General features: G+C 39.4%; 1 protein-coding gene across 1 annotated transcript; it reads right to left on the minus strand.

The window, feature by feature from the left end:
* Positions 1 to 224: 224 nt before the first annotated feature.
* On the minus strand, positions 225 to 27,951 carry ARL14EPL (ARF like GTPase 14 effector protein like). Its single transcript, XM_087958032.1, has 4 exons — positions 27,822 to 27,951; positions 12,990 to 13,123; positions 4,816 to 4,958; positions 225 to 1,580 (listed from the first exon to the last, which is right to left on the minus strand). Exons 1-4 carry the CDS (start codon positions 27,886 to 27,888, stop codon positions 1,364 to 1,366), a joined length of 561 nt encoding a protein of 186 aa, XP_087814158.1. The 5' UTR covers positions 27,889 to 27,951; the 3' UTR covers positions 225 to 1,363.
* Positions 27,952 to 27,972: the final 21 nt, after the last annotated feature.

Here is a 27,972-nt window from a genome sequence, read left to right on the forward strand (position 1 = left end):
CTGGTGTTAATCCCTGCTGATTTGGGTGTTATTAGCCATACCATTTGAGCTATTTTCAATCCAGCTGAGCAGCGTATAGAAAATTTCTATCTGACAATGGTGGACAGATTATGCTTTCACAAGGCACAACTTTTTTTTACTTTTTTTCCGAGCACCACCAAGGAATAATGCATGCATAGACAAATTCAAGATACAATGAATAACTGAGGTTGGTTTTTTCCCCCCCAATTTACTCAGCTGGTTTTACATTCTTTATCTTTGGCTGATTCCACTGAACCAAAAGGGTTTAAACCACACATCACCTTCTACTTGACCCTAGCGGTGGAAGAATATTCAGTCAGTTCCCTAGAGTCTAGATAAGCCTGGAGGTACTCCAAATGTTTTACAGCTGTAACTTCCAGGATTCCCCAGCCAGTTTAGTCTCTGAAATTACAGTCTTCCCAGCACATCTGGAAGCTACCAAAGTGAAGAAGGCTTAATGCTAACATTTTCTAACTAAAGAAACTCACAGGCAGCTGCACACTACATTCCAATAACCTAAGATGAAATTCTAATACCCATTTGCTGAGGATCACAGCAGCTTTGGCTCAAAGGAAAGGAGAGAAAAATAGCATTTGAAAAAAAAATCTTCATTTTTTTTTCTTTTACCATCATCTCCTTCCAACCCTATTATGCAAAATTTCTCTTAATCACATATGTTCCGAGATCTTCAAAATTAGCAAAGCATCCACTTCATGCACTTCAAATGTGCTATGTAAAGCACATGGGGGGAGGCACTGATTTGTAATGGAAAAACAGGTAGACAAATGTGAAAAACCTTTTCTTCAGTTCTGTCCAGATTCTCCTAATGATTTCTTTATCAAACTATCTTCTCCCTCCCGTGCAATCATGGTTCTGTTATGCTATTTTGCCCTCAAGACATATACTTTTCCAAGTTTTCTTGTGTCATTTAGGCTACTTATTTTCCTTCTATCAAATAGTATGGTAACTCTGCAGATTCGTAAAGAAAAGGCGCCACAACTGTACTTTGGAAGGACAGATACTGAAGCTGAAGCTGAAGCTCAAATACTTTGGCTAGCTAATGAGAAAAGGGGACTCGTTGGAAAAGGCCCTGGTGCTAGGACAAGGGGCCAACAGAGGATGAGATGGTTAGATAGTGTCACCAACGCAATACACATGCATTTGGGCAAACTTCAGGAAACAGTGGAAGAGAGTGGCATGCTGTGATCAATGGGGTTGCAAAGAGTCAGACACAACTTAGTGACTGATCCACAACAATAACCCTGTCTTTATTTGTTAAAAATAAAAGAGAGTGTTTTTCTTTACAAAGGGTAGAAAATAATATCAGGAAACGTAATGTAATCTAGTTGTTTCGAAATGGAAATCGGATGATTTGGCCAGCCTCCACCTGAATTTGTTCGTAGACCCATCTCCGGTTGCAGCGACATTCTGCCCCACACTTTGTTGAATTACATTTAGGACAAGGGTAAAAGCAGCCCAGGCAGTTCTTCTCTAGACAATCACACAAATCTGTTTTATTGGAAATCAGATGGCCATGTTTGTCATATTTCTTCACAGTCCTATAAAAATAGCAGACAGAGGCACCTTGTTAGATTGTTAAAATATGAAGTAAAAAAAATGAAAATGCACTGCAAAGCAAAAAAAAAAAAAAAGATCTTCAGAATTCCCCTCTGATACTATTTTAATCTGCAAATAAAGAACACTTTTATCTTTACCTCAGAATGGAATTCAGCATTATCACAGACCTATTTAAAAGAGGAGGAAGAAAATTGCTTTGACAGATGGTTCCTCAGGACTACTTAGCGTAGGAATTTTTTTAACTCAGGTAAACTATAAATGGCAGCAGTAGTGTGCCAGATTATGTCCTGTTAGGATATGCACTTTTTTCTATACGAAAGCGATATCCCCAGTGGAAAAGATAAATATTAGGATTCTGATCAGCTACATAAGTCTTAAAAAGCAGGGCATGCAGAGGGAGCAAATTAAATTCCAATTAAGCAGAGGATTGCCAGATTGCTAATGTGGAAAACAGCCAGCCACATAGACTGGATAGCGAATTTAATTCTCATCAAAACTAAAAATTCAGATAAAAACTGACATGTGGCTATAGTCTTGGAGACTACATGCGTGTGTGTGTGTGTGTGTGTGGTGGGATTCAAAAAAATTTACTACCAGTTCTATGGGCGTGGTTTATTTGATGGGCATGGCTTGGGCATGTGACTGAGCGGGTGGGCTTGATGGACATGTGACTGGGTGGGCGTGGCCTGGTGGTCATGTGACTGTGTAGGCATGGTGTGGTGGTCATGTGACTGGGTGGGTGTGCCAACTCTTATGTCACTCACATCAAGGGGTGCCTCACCTGGCCCCTCCCCTCCCCTCCCCTGCCAGCCATTCCTTGTCACACCCAGCCTCAATTTATCTATAATTCTGTAAAAATGTTGTTCACCTTTTTTTGACTTTATTATCTATGTACTATAGATATACTTTCATGGAAAGGAGGAAATGGCTCACATGCTTTGCTCAAGTGTGTAATAGACAACAGGCTTTTAAGGGGCTGCGAGAAAGAGGAGGGGGGGCAATGTATTTTCCAAAGCACCAGAAGGCAAACAAGAAGCAATGGATGGAAACTGAACAAAGAGAGAAGCAAACCAAGACTAAAACTGACAATGAGAACAATTAACCAGTGGAACTGCTTGTCTTCAGAAGTTTTGGGTACTCCAACACTAGAGGTTTTTAAGAAAAGACTGAACAGCCATTTCTCTGAAATGATATAGGGTTCCCCCCAAGCTCCCTTCTAAGTATTATTCTGTTATTCTGACATCTTTCCCAGGTCCTCTGCTCAGAGTTTGGCATTCTCTGTTTTCCTGCCTGAGCAGGGGGTTGGACTAGAGCAGGGGTCCCCAACCACCGGTCCGCGGACCGGTACCGGTCTGTGGAACAAGTCCTACCGGGCCGCTGGTTTGCTGGGCGCCGCCATCTTTTTTTGATGAAAAAGTGCTTCCAGTGAGCTTTTCCGGGTAGAAAGCTCACCGGAAGCACTTTTTCATCAAAAAAAGATGGCGGCGCCCAGCTAATGCCGGTACCGGGCCGCGCCATAAAAAAGGTTGGGGATACCGGGCCGCGGCATAAGAAAGGTTGGGGATCACTGGACTAGAGGACCTCCAAAGTCCCTTTCAACTCTGTTAAACGCAAGTGTATTTATGCTCTGGAGTCTGGACTATAGACATTGAATGTATGTAAACCCTGGAAAATATGTGGTAGCCCTGGGCAAAAGAAAGGCAGTAAAATCAAGTATAGGGACAGTATAAAATATTAATATATGATAAATAATGGAACAATTAAAAATAATAGCACAGTTTTTTCTCCCCCCCCCCCCATTCCTATTTCTTTTTCTTTCTTTTTTCCTATTTCTTTTTTTCTCTCTCCCTTCCTCTTTCTTTCATGCTCTTGTTTTCTTTCTTTTCTTGTCTCTCCCACACACAGCACAGTCTCTTTTTCCTTTCCTTTCTATTTCTTTTTATTTATTTCTCTTTCTTTCTTCTTCTTTCTTTCTCTCCCTTCCTCGCTCTTTCTTGCTCTTTCTTGCTCTTTCATTCTTTTCTTCTTTCTCTCTCTCTCTCATACACACACATACACACAAGCACACATACACCACTCTCACATACACACCTGATCTGGAACTAACTGATCCGGTGAACTCTAGAGCAGCAGGCGGCAGGAGAATGAAGAAAGCAACCAGCTCCTGGACATCCACTGCGGCATTGCGGCAACAGCACTGCTTACAGGAGACAGCTCGGTTCCTGCCCTCCCGGTTGGAGCACTGCCGCCGCCACTCGCTTCTCCCAGGGGACAAAACAAAAGGGAGGTAGCGGAGGCAACAGCGCTGCTTACGAGAGGCAGCCAGGTCCGCCGCCTCTGTCACCTCCGCCCGCTTCCTTTCATTTTGTCCCCCAGGAGAAGCGAGTGGTGGCAGCAGAGGCGCTGCAGCAACAGCGCTGCTTATGGGAGGCATCCGTGTCCCCACCCTCCCGGTTGGAGCACCACTCCCGCCACTCACTACGCTGCAGCCGCCCCATGGTTGGGAAAGCGCCGCGTGGCGGCTTAGCCAGCCAGCCAAGCCAGGGATGGTGGGGGCAGGGCAGCTAGTTAGGCCCCAGCCAGCACCGCCTCCGGGATGGGGCCGTGCCGCTGGGGAAGCCAGCCAGCCGAGCCCAGGGATGGAGGGGCAGCTAGCTAAGCCCCAGCCAGCACCACCACCGGGATGGGGCCGTGCCAATGGGGAAGCCAGCCAGCTGAACCTGGGGACAGGGGGGGTGGCTAGTGCGACTCGCAGGCTTACCTGTGAGCAGACAGATCAGGGCTGCTTAGTTGGGGTGCAGGCACCACGTGGGAAAGCAGGTTAGAAAGTCAAGCCACAAGGACCCAGTTTGCCATATAGGAGGGTAGTATGGTACACACTACTCTGTATGTAATGTAATGTTGGGCTAATGTAGCCTTTAGCCCAAAACCAATTACACACCCTTAATCTTCCAAATGTCCTACAATTTAATTGTCAGCAGGTTTATTCTGTCTTAAATGCTTAAATAAGAGAATTTTAAGGAACAATAGCCATGATTGCAGCCATGATCATGGTAATTATGAATATATTTTTTTTCTGCTAACTGGAGTAGAACTTTCAAGAATGCATGCATTAATCTGGAGCCTTAAGCATCTGAAGATGATTAAACAACCCTATAAATTTCTATTTCCAAAGTTAATTTAAAATATAGACAGAACTTGGATACATCATCTTACTTCTTTGTCGTATTAAAACAATCCTGGTTTATCATTGACATACAGACTTTCTTTTGTTGTTCCCGAGTTTCTGGGTTGAAATCTGCCAGCAGAGGTCCTGGATTTTGAAATGCCAAGCATTTTAGCTGTCGTTCAATTTGTTGCTGTCAACAAACACACTAGTGATTACAATAATAGGTTCACAAGTGCATTTAGGAATTCAGTATTAAATGAAAACAGAAACCTAAAAAAACCTCCAGCAATTAAATCGCAAAACATTTTCACACTAATTCCTGTTAAAACATAGAATCAAATTTTCTTTTAATTACCATATTTTTCAGAGTATAAGACACACTTCCCCTCCCCCCCCAAAAAAAAGTGGGTGGAAATGTCTGTGTGTTTTATACAGTGAATATAGGCCCATTTTTGGCCTCCCAAAGCCTCTGTGGGTCCTGTGTTTGCCCTCCACAGCATCTAGAAGCATTCTACATGCCTGTTTTTGTCCTCCAGAGGCCTCCACAAGTCCCGTTTTTTGGGGGGGGCGATGGCGGGGAGGGCAAAAACAGGACCTGCAGAGGCGTCTGGAGGACAAAAATAGGGCCGTTTTTGGCCTGCAGAGTGCTTCTGCACACCAGGGAAGGCAAAAACGATGCACAGAGGCAAAAAACTTTTTTTTCTTGTTTTCCTCCTCTAAACCAAGGTGTATCTTATAATCCAGAGCATCTTATGCCCTGAAAAATATGGTAATGTACTGCTTAAAGATAAAAAGTTGTATCCTGTCTGTAGCTTTGAATTATATATGATCTATTGGTGACTCAAACTTGATGAAACCATCACTATTAATCTCCAGTCTACCTCAAATCAGAAGGCCTACTTTTGGATTCCAGATAACCTTTTCAGCATGAACTGCGGATGCTTCATTAGATGAATTTAGAGGAATAGACAAATTATGTCAGAGTCAATTTACCTGACCTGCTAAAAAGGCAGAAAGAACTCAACTCTTATTATTTCGTTTGTAAAATAACATTTTCAGCATAAGCTATCTTCTTTAGTCCAGCAATCTCCAACCTTTGCAGCTTGGAGCTCAGTGGGGGAAGAGGAACCAGGCCATGTGAACAAGCAAGTTTTGCTACATGTACATGCCAGCTTGCCACTCGTGAGGCCTAGTTGTGAATAGGCCATGGTCACCCTGGGAAGGTTGGGACCCCTGATTTAGTCCATCTGAATTATATCACATTGAAGTAAGGTTAGGATAGCTGGCTGAGGCTACTGCTAGATGCCTCTCTGTGGTTCTGCCACTGATTAGCAGGATTCTCCTCCTGTGCCTGTAGTAGAAAAAATGAACCTAACTAACAAAATGAAGACTTTACCCATACCCCACACCCCTCCTTGCCTTTTGGATATGACCAAAGTAAAACCCACTTCCTCTTTTTGCATAACCTCATCAGAGATGAATAACTCCTCTTGCTCTTGACAAATTCTCCCCCCACCCCTTACATCTAGATCAAAGAATAGAAATATCCTCACCCATTCACAGTATAGTACAATTCAGCAAGTTCTGACCAGTTCTGGTAGCGGAAATTTTGAGTAGTTCGGAGAACCAGCAAATACCACCTCTGATTGGAGATTTTACAGTATCCTTCTCCTGCCACGCCCACCAAGCCACGCCCACAGAACCAGTAGTAAAAAAATTTGAATCCCACCACTGGCACAAGAGCAACAGGAAGTTGTGACCTAGGGAATCCCCAACTTCCTATCTTCGTATCAGCTGATGACCCCAAATTTTATCACTTTCATAATGAATGTCTCCAGCTCTGCTGCATTTCTAAAAGTCCCATTCTGCCTGACAATAGAATTCACCATAGGAACAGGGTCAAAGACCTGCCAAGCTTTCCCAAACTGACCAGCCATTTAGATCCCTAGGATTTCCTGCCTTGTAGTCCTCAACTTCTATTTTTTTAAAAAAAAAAAAACTGCTTTTCCATTGGTCAGGGTCCCTTTTTTCCCCTAAAACATGCATCCAATGTTCATTGCAATAACCATGGTTCTTCTTAGTGCTGTACTCCTTACTTTGGCAAAGTTCCACAACAGTGCCAAACAAACACCCATCACTCACAGACAACACATTTTCCCATTTCACTTCCCAACCCTTGGGTGATAGGACAAGAAGAGTACAAAGGGGAGGGATTGATTTAAGTTGGGTTGCCTCCTTAGTCAAGCTTACTGTGACTTAGTAGCAAGGTAGGGAGTGTTGCTGTCCTTACAAATTCAAGGTAATGCCTGACTGGTTCACCAGTTTCATTTTCATCTCTTATCAATAAAAAGAACCACCTCCAATTGTTCTCTGTATGGCAAGGTAGGGCTAAAGACCAGGGGTGGGATTCAATTGGTGTTACTACCAGTTCGGTGATTACGTTTTGTGAACATGCGTGTAATACAACTAAAGCTGTTCTGGCCAGACAGCTGATAAGCGCTGCATGCACAGGTGCACAACATTTGAAAAACCACTTTTTTACTGCTTTTTCAACCTCAGCTGTGCCGCGCAAAGCAGCTGAGGTTGAAAAAGCAGGAAATAAAGGTCAAGTAACAGCCTGGGCCAAACAGCAGCAAACACAGAACCGGTTCTGTGTCTGCTGCTCTTCAGAGCTAACGGTTCTATAGAGCCAGGCAGAACTGGTAACATCCCACCCCTGCTAAAGACTGCAGACACTCCTATCGGAGTCAGTCAAACTTTGAAAGTACTGGATTTATTTATTTCCCATTTCCTATGGGACTATCAATCTCCTTATGTTTCTTTAAAAAGCCCAAATGTCTTCTGGGAGATGGATTATTTCTGTGTCAAAAAAAAACAAAACAGACCGATAAAAGGCTTTGCAGAGCAGACTTCTGATCTGTATTGCAAGCCAAGCCTGAGTGACCATAGGGATCAACATCCAATGACAGGTGTTCCGTACTAGCAGGCTTGAAGGCCTTCGTTCCTATTGGTCCGGAAAAGCCGGGCCATGATTGGTCGCTATTGGGACACTCTGATTGGCTCATATGGAGCTTGACGCGATTGGCTAACACCAAGTGCGGCAAGCTCAAAAACCTGTCATTGGCTGCCTAGCCGCGGCCAGCTCTATAAAAAGAGCAGCCACGGCTAGGGCTTTGTCTCAGTATCTGGTTGCTTAATAAAGAGCTGTTGTTCACTACCACGAGTCTCGTCTCTCCTTGGGACCCACCACCCAGACTTAACAACAGGCTAAAAAGAGGGAAAGTTCAGCAGCTGGACAGCCCTCCCCCTGACCATTTAGTTGCCAGTCTCATTTCTGAGGCAATGTAGAGATGATCCTTATTACAAGACTTGTGTTGGGAGAAAAGAGAAAACATCATTTTGTCAGCAGAACAACTGAAAACATAAATAAGGTCAGGGTAGGGGTGGTGAGGATTTCGTTCCAGAAGGCAGACACCACAGGAGAGGAGGCCTGCTTCTCTGTCTGGCATGTCCAGTTGTCCTGCTGTGGCTACACATTTGCTAGCTAATGTCTTGGAGAAAGGTTCTATGGTCTGATACCTGAGCAGGTTTATACAGCACATGGGAGATCAAACTACATCGCAGTTATTCAGGTCTTGGGACACATTTACCTGTACCTGTTTGAGACTTCAAAAATAAACCAGCGATAAAATGAAGTGTGCCTCAGGCAATTTATGCACCCAGCATTGCATGATTGCAGCAATAAGTGTTCCAGCCAAAGTCTGTCTATGCTCATGTATTAGTCTAATTACTCAAAGTTAGAGTGCTTATTGTCTCCTGGTAAAAATCAAGTCTGACTAGAAAAATTATTATTCTACCTACCACGTAAGGGCTGAATGCCCTGCCTTTGGAACTTATATAGGATAGACATTTCAGATACTTTACAGGTGAGTAGTTCACATAGTGTGCTAATCCATAATTGTAATGGTATGTAGGAATGACCTTGGGAAAGGGGGTGAAGAGATGCTATCTAAGAAATAATCAGATAACAGAGGACATAGCCTGCAGCTGCATGATGGCCAGGGAAGGAAACTCAGAAAGGAACCTCCTTAACCTCTCAGGCTATAAAAAATGGTGGGAGTTTTGTATTAGCAGGCTTGCAAGACTCTGTTAATGTAATGGAATTTACAATGGAATTAGCTCATCTGTTTGTGCTTCCTGTCTGACCTACCTGGGAAAGCTGACAATAATATGAATTGCTTGTGTGGGGCTTGATCTGGTGACAGAACTCAATTATGATTGAGTGGCATGGCATGAGATCTCTTCAGAGTGTTCTGTATGGAATAGTGGTTAACCAACAAATTTTAAAGCTGGGGAAAAACTAGTGGGGTTTGCTATGGACTGATATACATAGCAAGCAGAGGGAATTTTTCCTACTTCTGTATTTTGTTTGGAATGTTATGTTCTATTTGTGGCTCTTAAGCAATTCTTGCTAATTCCCTGTTAACTGTATTCCGGACAAACACAGCTTGTAAACATGGGCATAGCTTTCCTAGGACTGATATTTTGATCCTATTTATCTTGTCATGCTTTTCTACCATGTTAATAAATCATTGGGATAGTGGCATCCTGCTATACATTGTGCATTTATTCAACATTAGGTGGATATCTTAGAAAAATAGAGGCAATTTCTCTGTGTTAAATAGTCAGACAGAGTAAATGTGTATACTACACCTTACTATGTTTTTCTCAGACCATATTCATTTGGAGTATAATTTGGAGTATTAATGCCTTTTACTAATTATTCAATTTGCAAGGTAACCTGCTTTAGAAGTTACAGCTCTTACACATCCAGTCATCTGTGTAAATCTAACTTACAGGGATATTATAGCTCTTTCAAGGAAATTGTGCAAGTGCCAGGAGAACATCAATCCCGTTCTGTCCAGCTTTGTGAGTAGGAGGTACCATTTGGAGATATGGGGGCATTGGATAATACTTTGTGGGAAAAGAAATACTATCTGAAAGTTTGTCAGTGGTTTTAGAGAAATGAAAGAGAGACTCAGGAGCAATAGATGGTCACCATAAGCATATCAGGAGCTAACTGATGTTAAGGGCAGTAATAGAGGGATGCTATAGAATGCTTTAACCCAGTGTTTCTCAACCAGGTATCTTAATTGCCAAAGTTGATGAACATTGCTTTAAGCAGATTTTGGAAGTGCATAGGAGAAAGTGCATGATTTAAGTGGCAAGATGGTGTATGTCCATGATGGCGAATCTATGGCACGCATGCCGGAAGTGGCACACAGAGCCATCTCTCTGGGCATTCCAGCTGTGCCTGTTGCTCTTCTGGTTTCTGGTGCTCCCCTGTGCATGAGCGCACGTTCCCATTTCAGCACTCAGTGCTGAAAATGTTTGCCAAACACTGGTATATGTGGTACCCAGGCCATTCGCTGAGTATGCAAACATCTGCATACAACATGTATTGTTGGACCAAAGGTGGCTGTGACTTGGGCTATTTGGGAATTGAAGGGCACTTATCAATATTGTTCTGCCTGCCTGCCTGCCTGTCTAGCTTGGGATTTCTATCTCATCCTGCCAATTGTTTAAATGGTTTTATGCTGCACCAGTTTAAAGTGCTGCCCAAATGTATTTTGCCTGCAGGGAAAAGCTAATAAGGAGAAAGCAGAACAGAAGGCTGAGCATCAGGGGAAAGAAAAACTAAAACAAAAACAACCTGAACAGAATCAGCCAAAAAAGCCCCAGACCTGGGATCCAGAAGCTGCTTTCTTTCTTGATTTATTTGCATCACACTTGGAAAGGTGCGAACAGTAGCTTCCCACTCAAAGGTCTTCAGTTGCAAAATACTCCTATAAATTAAAGCTACAAAGTGTTCAGGAAATGGCACCTTCGTTTTATGAATGTTATAGGCTGGTAAAAATAATTACATGGGTCTTGAATGGAGAACAAGATAAGGAGATTATTTGGGTCATTCTAAGACACCCTGGGGTGGGCGGGTGGACAAAAGAAAAAGAAATACTGTTTGTCTTTGTCTTGCCCTGCAGTCAGCCAATAGACCAGAAGGACTAAAAGAAATGTATTACATGGGAGAAATTCCATGGACGGGACTAAATCAAGGTGTATGCAGAGAGAAGAATTGTATTAACTTATCTCACATCACTATGACGTATCTACAGCAAAAGGGTGCCTTTCAATACCATGTATGAAAGTATGCAACCAATGCCCCACAATTATTCAAAGTTTCTCCTGGCTGCATACTAGAAAGAAAGCAGAGATATTTGGATAGTTGAATATGAGGAATGTAGCAGATTATCAACATTGGTTCAAGCTTAGTGAGACCTGAAGATAGAAAGGCCAAGATTGTAGAACTTGTTTAGGCAATTGTTGGCACAGGTGAACTAACCCAACTGAAGAACAGACTGAACACAAATTATAAACCTGAAAAGAGCAAATAGTTCAAAGAAGGGAACCCAAGCAAAAAGTTTCTTGCAGCTCTTGAAAGTGGGGCAAAAGGCCTTCTCAGACTGAAGCTGGCAGCATTGTGCACATTTCTTCCCAGGTGGGCTGGAAAGATTAATCATTCACTAAGCTTAACTTGGAAAATGCTTCTAACAGGTGATCATGCAGAATTTGGCTGAACTATGTATCATAATTAGGTATTGAAATGTCTATGTGCAAGGCAGTTGGAACTGTGAGAGATTCAACCATTACAGTTACTGGAGCCTGGGTTTCTTCATGTTGCTACTTGTAACCTGCTCTTGCATTTTTGTGGGGAGTGTCCTTGGATCTAGGGGTGGGCTTCAAAAATTTTAGCAAAGGGTTCTCTGCCCGGTTGCTGGGTGGGCGTGGCCATGGTGGGTGTGGCCTAATCGGCCTCCTGCACCATGGTGGGGGGGCGTTTTTGCCCTCCCTGGGCTCCGGAGGCTTTCCTCGAGCCTCCGGGAGGGTGAAAACTGCCTCCCTGGGCTCCAGTGGCTCTCTGGAAGCCAGAAACCGGCCCATTTCTGGCCTTCCCAAACTTCCGGGAAACCTGTTTGTCACCCTCCCTATGCCTCCGTGCACGTCCTGCACTTACCTGCATCCAAAACAGGCCATGTGGGGACTCCTGGGAGGAGAAGGGCGGGGTGGGTGGGGCCAGCCAAGAGTGGGATTTGGGGGTTCTCTGAACTGCACAGAATCTTAGCTAGGGGCTCTCCCGAACCCCCAGCAGCCCACCCCTGCTTGGATCCCACATCTCTGGTAAATATTTTTGTATTTGAAAATATTTATATCAGTTTCTGTAAACCACATTTTTTTTGCCTCAGATTATAACTTTTGCTTTGCAGTCTGTTTTAAATAAAATATTTGAAATCTGTCTAGATATTTTTTGAGTATCTTCCCATGGATCACTGAGCTAATAAGTCAACTGTGATTTATCAAATAAATTATGGTCAAGTCATAGTTTAGAATACTGTGTAAATGTAAGAAGTGTAATTCACTACATTAAATCATGGTTGTTTTAAATGATGGATTGCTAAATACACCACAGTGTCTAGATCGGGGTGGGCAAACTTTTTGGCTCGGGGGCCTCATTGACTTTTAAAATTTGACACCTGGTGTCGAAATGCCTGTCATTACAAGTCAAAATCAAATGAATGCAATCATTCAATCATTCACATCACACCTTAATTCTGTACCAATCTTTGGCGGACCGGATTTAAAAGACCAACGGGCCGGATGTGGCCCGCGGGCCGTAGTTTGCCCACCCCTGGTCTAGATGCACATTAAACATTAAACCAGAGTCAAAGTCTTGTAAATTGGTAATGTTTGAGTTCAAATATTATGCTAAGTGAAAAATAAACCACTTTAGGGCTTAGCATTAGGCAGGATATAGGCAGTATCCATCACCATGACCTGTCCTTTACTGCCAGAAAGGGATCCATGACAAGAACCCACAATATTTAAGTAGATTCTTAGATTATATTCTTTGTTCTAATTCAAGTCCTGTGATTTATCAAATAAATCCTTTCTTTAAATCACATACATTTCTAACTTTAGGGTTACCTTAGGCATCCAATATATTTATATGAATACCAAATTCCAGGAAAAGAAATGTCTAGAAATTCATAAGAAAAGGGTAACATTATTATGAATCAAAAGCAAGACCTAATTTTTTATCTTTAAAAGTGAATTATAAAACATTTTCTGACAGTTATAAATACTTTGGAGAATTCTGAAGTTGTACCTGTTGCTTTTGCTCCAAGGTCATCTCCTTAGTGCATACGTTGCTCCCTCCTGCCAATTCCCCTGCTGCAAATGGCCCCCCCTGAGGACAGGGGCCTTCTGAACAATCAACCATTTTTAAAAGTATGCAAAAACCTGCAATGAGAAATTCACAAATCATGGACGTAGAACTTTGTCAAGGAAAATGCCAGGATCTTGGACCGTTGAATTAAAACGCCATGATAATATCCACAAGTGAAGCATTCACCCAGTTTCAGTTCCCAAACTTCAACTTGATTTTAAAGCAGAGGTGTGAGTCTCTGGTCTTAGGACAGTTGTTACATTCTAAAGAATATAGGTTCTGCTACAATGTGGTCAGTAGCTGGGATGACCAGAGTTGTAGTTTAATAATTGATATAGGTAGTCCTCAATGTATGACTACAATTGAGAGCAAAATTTCTGTTGCTAAGTGAGATATTTGTTATGTGAATCTTTCTCCATTTTATGACCTTTCTTGCTACAGATGTTGAATGAATTACTGCAGCTGTTAAATGAGTAACAAAGCTGATAAATGAATCTGGCTTCTCCATTGACTTTGCTTATCAGAAGGACGCAAAAGGTGATTTACATGATTTACTGCCCAGAGCAGTGGTGGGATTCAAACATTTTTACTACCGGTTCTGTGGGCATGGCTTGATGGGCATGGCAGGAGAAGGATACTGTAAAATCTCCATTCCCACCCCACTCTAAGGGAAGGATACTGTAAAATCTCTATTCCCTCCCTGGGGGAAGGTTACTGCAAAATCCCCATTCCCTCCCCTCCCCACTAACCTGCTTTCCAGCCCCGTTCTCCTGTGCAGGGCAACAAAAGAAGACCCAGCCAATCAGCTGGGACTTGGGAGACAGAGAATAGATGGGGCGGGGCCAATCAGAGGTGGTATTTGCTGGTTCTCTGAACTACTCAAAATTTCTGCTACCAGTTCTCCAGAACTGGTCAGAACCTGCTGGTTACCATCTCTGCCCCAGGGACATTGCAACTGTCATAAATATGAGTTCAATTGCCAAGCTTCCTTTTTTTTTTTTTTTAAACAAATTTTATTCAGTTTTTCACATTAAAAACAAAAATCTTTTTGGTGGACAACATATTTCCGGGTCATCACCTTTACATACAAATATGACAGCAATTATACATTCATATATGCATACTTAATTCTATTATTACCTTTTCCATTCCAAATTTTCAGTAAGGAGAGAAACAAACACATTAATTCTAGCCTCTTTCATTAATCTCAATCAAAACATCTTTTTGTTTCATTTCAATTATTTCAAATATAATCCTTTAATATTTATTTTAAAAATAAAGATAAACAATATGTGTTTGCCTAATAATAATAATAATAATAATAATAATAATAATAATAATAATAATAATAATAATAATAATAGGTTACCAATGTCTCTCCTTGCTTTTAATAGTCTATATTAACTTATTAATTTAGTTGGTTCTTTAGTCTGTCATGTACCCTTTCCATTACACGTTCTTTTTATAAATTCTAGATTAATAAAAATTTTAACACACACACAAAAAAACAAGTATAGGTTTCCCCCTTTTACTGTTTTGAGTGTGACACCTCAATGATTAAAATATACCTTTATTCCCTCATGTTGATTCCCAATAAACCATTATTTTTAAGAAGTTACAATAATAATCATTACATCTTTTCATTCGGATTCCGCAGCATATTTCCCCCCCTTAATTTTTAATAAAAGTTATCAGTATCTATATTACCCTATTTTCTAAATATTTTTAATTGCAGAAATATTCTTATTACCCCTTGTCACCCTGCAGAATCCCCTTTTTAATTCATCAACCATTATCTCTGAAAAAACAATTTCTTTTCAATGTTTTACTATTTCCGTAATTCTTTATTTCATGCACCTGTTTCTTACTGCTTCTCCTCCCCCTTTTCCCCCTATCTTTTCTCATTCCAGTTTATAACCCTCTCTTTCTTAATATCTTCCTTTCCCCTTTTCTGCTGGGTCTTTCTGTCTTTCCCGACTTCACAGGTATTCCCCCTTTTAATTGCCTTCTTAAATCTCAACTTTTTAACCTTCCTTCTTTCCCCACTTCTTTGTAGTGTTCTTTTTGTTAATTGTCTATTTAAAATGTCTTCTCCTTGAATCGACTCCTCCTCTTCTGAAGCTCTTTCTTCTTGTTCTTCAATTGCCATTGCCATTTTTTCTAACACAGAGCAAAGTGATTCGCCTCTTTCCTGTAGTAATTCTCTCATGTTTTTAAGTTCCATTTTTAATTCCCGAAGAGATATCATCATTACACACTGTTATATTTTATGATCGTTAAAATTCACAAAAAACAACAACACACTTTTACTTTCCTTCTTTCTTCTTTCAATTTTCTAAAGTTCTCAGTTATTCCAGCCCAGGGTCTATACCAAAAACATCAATCAATCCCACAGTCAGTCTTTCCTTGTTTTTTTCTTTATTCTGGTTCTGCTTTCACTTTCTACTATTCTTACTTTGTTTCAATATTTCTTTAATGTTATATCCACACAAGTTCATTCAGAAACAGGATGCTTTCCCTTTTGTTTGAGCTCAAGTTTTTGTCAAAAGGTGGCACTCTCCATTATACAAAGTCTTCACCTTTCCTCCCTATTTTTTTATTTAGGGTTTTTCGAACCTCAATATTCCAGCACAGTCCACTCTCCAATTTGTAAACTTTATTATTATTATTTTTTGACAATCTTAAGTCCAGCTTTATTTTATGCCTGTTTATTCCCAAAATATTTTAGTCCAATTTAATTAAATCTTTAGTTCTGGCTTCTTCCTTTCCCGGTTCGAAACCCCACTTTGCTGTCAAAAATATTTTCTTTTTTTTCCCCTGTCCCTTTGTAAATTCACCACTCACTTTTCTTTTCTTAAAAATTCCATGTTACCTTAATCCTGGGGTACTTTTGTTTAGCTGTATTGCCCAGTTGTCCCGGTTCAGATGTTATCCACCTCTTTCTTCCCTCCTGCACAAACCTAAATCCAGCTGAGTCCTCCTCTTCGGGTGGCCATTTTAAACCACCGCTGCAGTCGTCTTCGGGGGAAAAGACCAAGCCCGGGGGAGATGCGGCTCCCCTCAACCTGGCTTGCAGCTTCCCCTTACTCCGCCGCCCCTCCAAGGCAGCTTCAGCCCCTAATCGTAATGATTGGGGCTCTCCAACGAAAGAGCACGGACCATTGCCGCAGAGAGTCGCGATCTATGGTCTGTCAGTGAGGAGGCTCCACCTTCTTCCTCCCAAGCTTCCAAATGTTGATCTTGTGACCACAAGGATGCTCCAACAGTTGTATGTGGGGAAAACGGTCATAAGTCACTTTTTTCAGTGCTGTTGTAACTTTGAACAGTCATTAAACTGTTGTAAGTTGAGGACTACCTGTATACCACAGTTCCTTGCCCCTTTTTTTAATGGAATCTGCTGCCTTTATACATTTAAAAAAGGTTCCTGAGCTTTCTATTTTAGACAGCAATTCAAAGCTGTTCACCAACACATCAATAATCATCATCATCTTTTAATGACCCCATAATCCTTTGCAGGGTGGAGTCGGAGCAACTGAATGGAGCTAGCAGAGTGTTTAATGGCCGGATGCCCTTCCAATGCAGAGTTTTGTTCCGCAGATATATTTTCATTGTTTGCACATCAATAATCCCAGGAACAAAAGATTATGAGATTCAGTTTTGATCACTGGCAAGTATTAGGATTTTTAAAAATTGTTGTACAGCTAAATACTTTATATCACAGGGTTTTTTACTGCCATTATTCTGTATACCATTCAGGCTCTTTGAATGTAAAACATGACTGGGAATATGTACATGTACACAGAGGTGGTATTCAATGGGTTCTGACCAATTTTGGAGAACCGGTAGCGGAAATTTTAAGTAGTTTGGACAACTGGTAAATATCACCTCTGATTGGCCCCGCCCCATCTATTCTCTGCCTCCCGAGTCCCAGCTGCCCTGCACAGGAGAATGGAGCTGAAAAGCAGGTTAGTGGGGTAGGGAGGGAATGGGATTTTGCAGTAACTTTCCCAGGAGTGGGGAAGGAATAGGGATTTTGCAGCAATCTTCCTCCAGTAGTGGGGTGGAAATGGAGATTTTACAGTATCCTTCCCCTGCCACACCCACCAAACCACGGCCACTAAGCCATGCCCACAGTAAAAAAAAAAAAAAAAAATTGAATCCCACCACTGCATGTACATTGATTTGGAAAGAAACAAATGAAAAAATTATACAGTGAATAAAATGCCATGCAATTACATTTACACACAATTAGCTTTAAATGGATTATCCCATAAAATGCAAGTTTAATTGGCCATTTTAACAAGTGCTGTATTTACATTATAAAACTTCCTACAGAACAATTCGCTATTTAATCCATATGTTTTAAATACATTTATACTTTTAAAAATGTCCTGACAATTGTTCCACTGAGACAGCAGCAAACAGATACTAAGGAGAGTAAACCCAAAGCTAAAAATATTTATTTTCATTTATACGTGCAAATACATTATTAGCCCTGAATGTTAGCCAACACTAGTCTTTCTCAACCTTGGCAGTTTGAAGATGTGTGGACTTCAACTTCAAGCTATGTTGACTGGGGAATTCTGGGAGTTGAAGCCTCTGTGATTAGAGTGCAGTACTGCAAACTACATCTGCAGCCAGCTGCCTACAATCTGGCAGTTCAAATCCCATCAGGCTCAAAGTTGACTCAGCCTTCCATCCTTCTGAGGTGGGTAAAATGAGGACCCAAATTGTTTGGGGAAATAAGCTGACTCTGTAAACCACTTAGAGAGGGGTATAAAGCAGTATATAAGTCTAAGTGCTATTGCAATAACACATTGAACTGGAAACTAATGAAACAATTTGGATTCATAAAACAAGTAAGCTGCAAAACCAACCCAACTCAACCCAACCAAGGATGACACTAGCTGCACATGCTTTGTGAAGTCTTTTGAAGTATATTGAAGCCAGGAGCGAATGCTCAATACATAGTCTGAGTCTACATAGTAAAAATATAAACTGTTTGAATTGCCAGTGCAAGACTATCTACATGCCTCTTTCTCTTAAAGCAACAAACTTTGAAAGTATATTTAATTAACTAGGAGGGGGCCTGAAATCCCATTCATCAAGGGAAAACAAAAACTCAATCTACAAAACAAGAAAGAGAGTGTAAACCCTTGCTCACTGATTGTTTTCAAGAGGAAAGAGTGTTTGACACAAAGAAACTGCTGTTTCTCCAGCCCAGGAAAAGAGGCCTCCTGCCAGTTTATTAGGGGTTATAAACCTATTCTCAGATATCAGCAACAGCTAAGCAAAGCAAACTTACTGACTCTCAATAATACTTCATTACTTTCAGTATCTCAAAAAATCAATTTCTTTAAAATAATTAATTTTTATCAAATGATGAATTGATTTATTGTTTTTATTGAGTATGATTGTTTAGAGCATCTAGTGTAATTACTGAATATCTGATTAGTAAAATCAGTGATTTAGTGAATTTAATTGACCAGTGTGTTTAGTAATTACTGTAATAAATTAGGCTGTTTGTAGCAAAATTATTTGATTAGAGTGATTTGAATAACCAATTGATTGATTGATTTTTAATAATAAGTAACCTTACTTTTGATTTGTTCTCTAACATATCAATTAACATTTATTAATTACCAACATTCATTAAGTAACTGTCTACCTATCTCATTAACTAGCTATTGTAATTGTTTAGTGTATTATTGCCATTGACCATGCCAGCCAAAAACAAAAGAAAAATATCTCTACCAATTACCTCCCAGATTCCTGCACATGTTTCAGATGTCTTGAAACCATCAATGAAAGCGAAATTTACATCAAATGTCACCTATGCGACAATCTAGCCCATCCACCCTGCTTAAACGCAAACAAAAGCCTAGCTGATATGGTTAAAAATTCAGATATATTCTGAGTACCCTACCTGACAGAGTTGAAAGCATAGAATCACTCATTCACTCAATAGAAGAGCGCTTAGCAACACGTTTTGAAACAACTATACAAGCAAGCCTAATCTCTCTTGGAAAAAAAATACAGCACAGATAAGTGAGTACCTATCAGCTCAAAATCAAATCCCACAACAACCACAATCACTACCTCAACTACAATCACAACTACAACCAAAAATAACCACCAAACAACAGTCACAAAAAATTACTATCCCTTCAAATAATTCCACAAATAATATCTCCTTACTCATCAGAGACACCATGGAACGTGAACAGAAACGTCCAAATGCCATCTTATTTGGTCTCGAAGACACCAACGAATCAGATGACATCACCAAAGTTCATAATATCATAAGCAACTCAAATACAACAAACATCTCTCCTGAAGATATCATTGAAATAACCAGAGATGGCCCTGGGTACAAATACAATGACGGCTCTATGGCCCCAAAATTTTGTAGAGTTGTATGCAAAAATGACTCCAGCAAACGCATGTTCATTCATACAATAAACACCATTGCAAAAACCAATCTCAACCACAAAAAACTTTGCTCAAGACCAGACTTATCCATACTGCAAAGAATCCGCTCCCGTGAACTCCGCAAAGAACTCAAAAACCGTCTAGACAATGGAGAAAAGGACCTATACATTGTCTACCGAGCTGATTGCATCAAAAGAAAGTCACACAACCCACAACTCCGCATCCAACCCCATCCAATCCAACATCATTCAAAATAGGCACGCACACCCCTAACTACCTCTATTCCAACCACAACTGGCCTTAAATGCAAGCTACTCGATGCAAGAAGCCTTGTAAATAAAATACCTGAATTTCTCCTCTTACTAAATACGGCTAAATTTGACATTATATTTGTCTGTGAAACATGGCTCAACGCATCTCTCCCTGACTCCATTACTACAGTAAGAGACTATCATGTTTACTGATCAGATCATGAAATCTGTAGAGGTGGTGGTGTTGCTATCTTCTATAAAAAGTCCCTACATCTAAAAAACATCCAAGTTACCCAGGAGCTTGCTATTCCTGAGACCATCGTCTGTGAACTGTCCTTAAATATCACATTTCGGTTCTTACTATGTTACAGATCCCCTGATTATGACATCGAACATGCAAACAAGCTAAATACACTACTAACATGCCACACGCTTTTATCTTTCTTGGTGACTTCAATTTACCTCATATTAACTGGACCCTTAATGAATGTACAACTGAACCCACACATGCAACCTTATACAATGCAGTAACAAATCTGGGACTAGAACAACTAGTAATGAACAACACTAGACTTAACAACTGCCTCGATCTCATCTTCTGCAATAGTTTAAATTCAATTTACGGAATACAAATTAAAGAACCCTTTTCCAACAGTGACCACAACATGATAAACTTTTGTGTCAACATACGTCCATACAAAAATCATCACAATGACGGAATCCCTAATTATAACTTCAAAAAAGGCAACAATGATCTGATAGACAACGATCTCTCATCCCTTGATTGGCAATTTCTATTCACTGGATGCAATACTGTAGAAAACCATTACAACATATTTTTACTTGAAGTCAAAAGAGTCATCAAACTATGTGTACCAATAACAACTCCCAAAACCAGAAAAAACAAATTACCCATAACAATAAGGAAGCTTCAATCCAAAAAGAAATCACTTTGGCGGAAAAACAAATCTAGTCACGTTGCTAACTTCAAAAGCCGATACAAAAATTTATGCCACCAGATAAAAACTGAATGCACCAATTATCACATTAAACAAGAAGAAAACCTTCTACGCACCAATTCCACCCACACTTTCTACAATTTTATAAACAACAAACTAAAAGACTCAAGGTCCATCCCACCCCTGAAAGGACCTAATGGTAAAGACTGCCAACCTCTTTAACACATTCTTTGGCTCAGTATTTGTAAACAGCAATGGATCATGCCCGGTATTTCCTAGTCGAACCACAGACAACTACAATGATCTAATACATATCGATTTTACAGAAGACAATGTTGAAAAAGCACTATGCAATCTAAAACCATATCTATCTATTGGACTGGACGGAATATGTGCCTACTTCTTAAAAAAGCTATCCACTGCCATAGCTGAACCTCTAAGCATAATCTTTGAAAAATCTTTCAGGACCAGCTCCTTGCCAAAACTATTGTCACAAGCCACGGTCATCCCCATCTTCAAAAAGGGAGACCCCAGCCTAGTTGAAAATTACAGACCTATCTCTTTATGCTGCGTCACCTGTAAAGTCATGGAATCAATTATTAACCAATCCATCATCCTCCATTTAGAAACAAACAACCTACTCTCTAATAAACAATATGGTTTAGGAAAAAACTATCATGTAATCTGCAACTCTTACACTGCAAAACCATATGGACTATACAACTTGATCAGAGCAAAGCAATAGACACATTCTACATAGACTTCTGTAAAGCCTTTGATTCAGTGGTACACGACAAACTACTCCTAAAACTAAAATTTTACGGTATCTCTGGACACCTGCACAACTGGATAGAAGCATTCAAACAGACAACAAATGGTCAAAATTGGGAGTGTCCTATCAAATTCTGTACCTGTCAACAGTGGTATCCCCCAAGGCAGTGTTCTAGGACCAACTCTTTTCATACTCTACATAAATGACCTCTGTGATCATATCAAGAGCAACTGCGTTGTCTTGATGTAAAGCTATTCAACACCACAGACAATACTGCTACCCTTCAAAAAGACCATGACTATGTATCAGAATGGTCAAGCAAATGGCAACTTCAAATCTCAACAAATAAATACTCTGTCCTACATATTGGCAAAAAAAATCAGAAAATAAAATACAGGCTGAATAGTCAAGACCTTGTTGATGATCCAAACTCTGTCAAGGATCTTGGAGTACTCATCTCTAATGACCTAAATGCTAATCCCACTGTAACTACATAGCCAAAAAGGCATTAAGAGTTGTTAACCTAATCTTACATAGCTTTTTCTCTGGTAATATTACACTAATAACTAGAGCATACAAAACATTTGCTAGACCAATACTCGAATACAGCTCATCAGTCTGGAACCCACATTACGTATCTGATATTAACACAGTTGAGAAAGTCCAGAAATATTTCACAAGAAGAGTTCTCCACTCCTCTACTCGTTGCAGAATACCTTATGCCAACCAGACTCAAAATTCTAGACCTAGAAAAGCTACAACTACACCGCCTTTGGTCCGATCTAAGTATAGTATATAAAATAATACATTGCAATGTCCTACCTGTCAATGAATACTTCAGCTTCAACCATAACAACACAAGAGCAAACAATAGATACAAACTCAAGATTAATCGCACCAAACTTGATGGCAGGAAATACGACTTCAGCAACAGAGTGGTCAATGTCTGGAATACTCTAAATGACTCTGTGGTTTCTTCCCCAAACCCCAAAAACTTTAACCTTAGACCGTCTACTATTGACCTCACTGCTTTCCTAAGAGGTCTGTAGGGCATGTGCATAAGCGCACCAACGTGCCTACCATCCCTGTCCTATTGTTTCTTTTATTTATTTTTATTTTTCTTATATGTATCCATGTATTCATAACTATGTTTTTACTTATGCCTATTATTTTATAAGCAATTGACAAAAATAAATAAAATTAAATAAACAAACAAACAAACAAACAAACAAACAAACATCTCCAAACTGGCAAGGTTGAGAAGCACCAGCCTACACTAATATAAAAAAATATATATTCTGCCGTAACAAGAATTATGAAATAAAGCAACCACAATTAAGTTTGGAAAAAGGTTAAATAGTTTTGGAACTGGTTAATCTCCTACTGGTAATATTAGATATTTTTTGAACAATCCTATATTAAAGAGGAATATTGCATTGCACTAATCTTATTTATAGAAAGTCTCCAGGTGACAGGAAAGCTACCGGTCCTGAACTCAAACACCATCCTCTGACATGTGCAAAGAGGCTTGATTTTAAAAAAAGACAGGTGTCAAATACTGAAATTTGCATATAAATTAAAGGCCAGGACATTCACAGCCAGGGAGCAGGTGTCAAAAAGTCAAAATAACTGTGGCAACCATAAGATCTTGCCTGGGTGCTTCAATCCAGTTACAGCCTCAATCTTTTATCTGCTTATTTATGTCAACAAATGAGCAGGCTTGGCCCCTTTCTCCCCCTTGTCTCCTCTTCCTTATAATTACATTGGTTAATTTTATAAATAGAATGCCTCACTTTACAGGCAACAAATTATTAATTCAATTATTTTGTTATTTTGATCTTGTCCTATCTTGTTTTCAAATATAGTTCCTGGACAGTGTACATGTATCAACTGATATTTATGTCTGATATGTTTATTTATTTATTTATTTATTTATTTTATATGCTACTCGCTTCACTTTCCAAAGTGACTCTGGGTGGCTTAAAATGGCATAAAATCATAAATATAAAAAAAATTAAAAACATTAAAATTAAGATAAATAAATAAAATTAATATTAAATGAAGGTTAAAAACCAAGAGCATGGATGTATGGAGTTGGCTTTTATTTCTCACTCAACCAATCAGCAGAGGGCGTGTGTGTGTGTGTGTGTGCGCGCGCGCGCACATAATAATCTTCAGGATTAGTTTCATAAAATGTTTGACTTTGTATTTTTTCAATCTACTTATTCTTTTGGTTGATTTCTTTTAAGCTTCAGGGTTTCTTTCTGTTGAGTAAATGGATATATTACCACCAGGAGCCATGGTGGCACAGTGGTAGAATGCAGTATTGCAGGCTATCTCACGGTTCACTGTCAGGACTTTGATTCTGACCGGCTCAAGGTTGATTCAGCCTTCCATACTTCTGAGGTCAGAAAAATGAGGACCCAGATCGTTGGGGCAATAAGCTGACTCTGTAAACTGTTCTGAGGGGGCTTTAAAGCACTGTGAAGTGGTATATACTGTAAGTCTAAGTGCTATTGCTATTAATTGTAGGTGATGATTTTGAGCCTAAGATTGTGTATCCACTTAAAGAACAGCAAACCCCACTCTCCCTGTAGCACTCCAAGGCAAACAGTGTTTTATTTTTAAGTGATAGAAAAACCAAATTATCTCCCTTCCAGGTAGCCACTTACTGATTGTAACAAAAATAAACACAAAAGTTCTGGCTTTATTGAAATAAGTTATTTCTCCGCAAATTCTCTGCTTTGGATAAAAAGTCCTACCTTGACAACAACAACAAAAAAAGCACAGGAATGTTTTTGAACTAGCAATTTGTTACCTTTTAACAGTGCTCCAAAATCTTTTAATTGAAAGTAGACTTCTCATTTCTATCAGCAGGACTAACCTCAGGAACCACTCCCAATTTTGTGGATCTTGTTATGACTTCTCTCCCTTTAAAAAAATAGAGCCTTATTTCTTTTGTAGCACTATATGTGTAAGGAAATGCAGCCTGGAATGTGTTGTATTTCCATATACATGTCATCAGCTATCACCAAAAGGAATTTCACAAACATAAACAAATAAAAAATCTTCACATTAGCTCTGGAAAAAAAAACATTCAACATTTTCAAATGCGAATGCAGCAAAAAGTAAACACAATCTACCGCTAGGTGTCAGTGTTGTTCTATGGAGGTGAACTATACCACAGTTTACCATTTTTTGTTTCATTTTGCATGGACTAAATGATCAGGTCTCCATTAGTCTAGCACTTGGAGGGGTTTGAAACAGGGGTGGGATACGACAGGGTTAACTACCGGTTCGGGATTTACGAGCTTCCCTGCAGGCTGCGAGCCGTGCGCCTGTAAATCGTCATCAGCAGCTGCCTGCAGAGAAGCAGCCTTTGAAACAACCCTCTTTTCCTGCTTTTTTTAACTGCAGCTGTGCCTCGTTCGGCAGCTGAAGTTGAAAAATCAGAAAATAAAGATCAGGTAAGAACCCGGGTGGGTGGGTGGGCAAAAATATCAGCATAGAACCGGTTCTATGTCTGCTGCTCTTCAGAGCTACCAGTTCTACAGAGGTGGACAGAACTGGTAGAAACACACCCCTGGCTTGAAACCTCTAGATAATCCCAGATTTGGGTATTAAAGTAGGACTTCAGACAAAATATTCCAGAAGAAAATAACAAATGCTCTATCTTACATATTGGCAACAAAAATCAGAACACTAAATACAAACTGGGAGGATACAACCTCGTAGACGACCTTCACTTTGTCAAGGAGCTAGGAGTACTTATTTCAAAAGATCTAAGCCCCAGAGCTCACTGTAACAGCATTGCCAAAGGGCATTAAGAGTTGTTAACCTAATTTTGTGAAGCTTCTTCTCCTGTAATATTGAACTGCAAAACAGGGTGTACAAAACCTTTGCTAGACCAATTCTCGAATACAGCTCATATGCCTGGAATCCACATTGTATAATGACTTTAATACAATTGAACAAGTCCAGAGATATTTCATAAGAAGAGTACTCCACTCCTCAGCTCGCAATAGATTACTTTATGCCACCAGGCTTGAAATTTTGTATCTAGACAACTTAGAACTACTCCCTCTACGGTCTGACCTAAGCTTAGTACACAAAATTGTCTGCTACAACGTCCTACCTATCAGTGACTACTTCAGCTTCAACCACAGAAGCACACGGGCAAACAATAGATACAAACTCAAAGTAAATCGCTCCAAACTCGATTGCAGAAAATACAACCTCAGCAACAGAGTGTCAATGCCTGGAACTCACTACCTGACTCTGTTGTTACATCCTCAAATCCCCAAAACTTTCATCTTAAACTGTCTACCATGGACTTCACTCCATTCCTAAGAGATCTGTAAGGGGGCATGCATAAGCACACCAGCGTGCCTACCATCCCTGTCCTATTGTTCCCATTTATTCGTACTCATTTATTATGTATATAATTATACCTGTTTATACATATATGTTTATATGTTATGTTCATACTTATTCTAGTTTTCTCATACATGCTTGACAAACAATGCAATAAATAAAATAAACAGCAAATCACTTTTGTATTACTCTCAGGAGAATCCAGACTTGTTTGTTGAATACATCATCCTCATCCACAGAGTTGTTCCATTCACATTGTAGAAGAGGATCACTTGCTGTCCTGCTTTTCATTTCAACTACATAGAAACTGGTCGCATGTTTTTAGTTAGGAGGTCTGCAGTTGCAGCTTTAAATACCTTAGTAACCCTTGGTTGGAAGCCATCAGGACCTAGTGATTTAGTTATGATGTCCAAGATTTGATGTATTTAGCTAACTTGCTTCCAAAACAGATAATTGGAACAGATATTGATTGATGATGCATCAAAACAATTTCTTCCCAGCATGAATTAATGAACTTAAAGCAATTTGCCCAGACTTGCCCAAAATGTGAAATGCAGTCATGCTGGCTACAAATTTTTAGAGCTGTAACCAAACAACATCTGGAGAGCACATTAGGAAACTCTGGTTTAAAGCAAACTTGCAACTGTGTACAGCTATTTTATTGTACCAATACAAATTATTTTGTTTCCAGAAATCCACTAAAACTCAAAAACAAACATCTACCATAATTCCAAGGTTTTGGCTAGCAACAAGATTGACATGCAAGACATGGGCTCTGAGATGTCAGTATGTGTGTGTGACTATTAAAAAAAAAATCAAAATTGCAATTTCAATTACATGGTTACAGACATCATTTTGCTTTTTGTGATCTCTCCACCTTGCATCATAGAAAGATATTTGTTGAAAAATTGAATAACTATTGTTTATTATTTCATTAGCTTAACCTATTATTCATTTAAATTAGTCTGGTCATTATATAATGTTATTGTTATATTTGCATTTAAAATATTGCAGATGTGACTTTCATTATTACAAATATATGCAGCAGCTGTATTTTATCCTTAGATGCTTTGTTACTATTCTTTATTTCAGAGCTTAATGATTCAGCTGCACTTTAATATACATGACTTTAATGACATATTTTGTAATAAGATGCTTTTTGGAAAAATAAAAGTCTCTCCATTGTGACTAAAGTCAGGAAATACAATTTCTGTGGTTGGAGTGATTTGGTAACATTTCATCTCCGATTCCCCAAAGACTGAAACCAGAAACAAGGTCCCCAAAGCATCAGGCTTCTAGCAATGCTAGATAAATAAATCGAGTTTTGCTGTAATTTTTTTCCATATTTTTACAACATATAAGTATGCAAATCACAAAATCATTTTCACATGAACTAGCCACTAATCTTATTTCGTACAGCAGTTATTTCAAAACAAGATTGCATCAAATAGTTTCAAATATTTACTACAATAAAAATTTTTGGAGAGTGAGTCAATCCATCTTAAAATTGTTAACCTTGGTAAAAAAAAATAAACATTGATTCTTCAATTAAATTATTTTTCACATATTCTACAATGAATATCCTATTGCATAATATTTTTGGACAAAGAATGTATTAAAACTACACCGAAGTTAGAATTAAAAATTTTTATTATGTATAAACTACAGGGTTTATTCTTTTTCAGCTACTTAATTTTCTGTTTACTTGCTCTACAGAGGAAAATACACAATAGTTAATATAAATATGCATGAAATAAATGTTGAATTCCGTTAATTCAATGACAGATAGTAAATTACCATTACTAAAATTAGCATCATCTTAAAGGTCTCTTTTTCAGGTGTAAAATTAAGAATAAAGGTGTTGATTCATATTTTCAAAAAAAAAACTACAACAAAGGAAACATTACTTGAATATTCTCTTTCAGGTATTAGTTGATCGAGTTAGCAATCCTTATTATATCAACAATCTTTTTTAAAAACTTACCTAACAAGATTGTTAAAAATGCAATAAACGATCTGCTAGCGATTTCTGTTAGAGGTAGACACTGCATAAATTCAACTGTTAGTAGTGGTACATGGTCTGAAATCCTGTTAATTGTCTCTCAGTAACAATGCTACTTGTTTGCTCACAAATG

The sequence above is a fragment of the Notechis scutatus genome, chromosome 2 (assembly GCF_049901735.1).
Source record: "Notechis scutatus isolate UNSWTSFEM ecotype Mainland chromosome 2, rNotScu1.2, whole genome shotgun sequence".
NCBI classification, from domain to species: domain Eukaryota; kingdom Metazoa; phylum Chordata; class Lepidosauria; order Squamata; family Elapidae; genus Notechis; species Notechis scutatus.

Excerpts from the sequence above, each read along its gene's own strand:
- ARL14EPL (XM_087958032.1), bottom strand. The coding sequence starts at position 27,888 with ATGCAGTGTCTACCTCTAACAGAAATCGCTAGCAGATCGTTTATTGCA. Across the intron at positions 13,124-27,821 it reads ATTTTTAACAATCTTGTTAG|GTTTTTGCATACTTTTAAAA; the intron begins GTAAGTTTTTAA and ends TTCTCATTGCAG. Across the intron at positions 1,581-4,815 it reads TGTTTTAATACGACAAAGAA|GACTGTGAAGAAATATGACA; the intron begins GTAAGATGATGT and ends CTATTTTTATAG.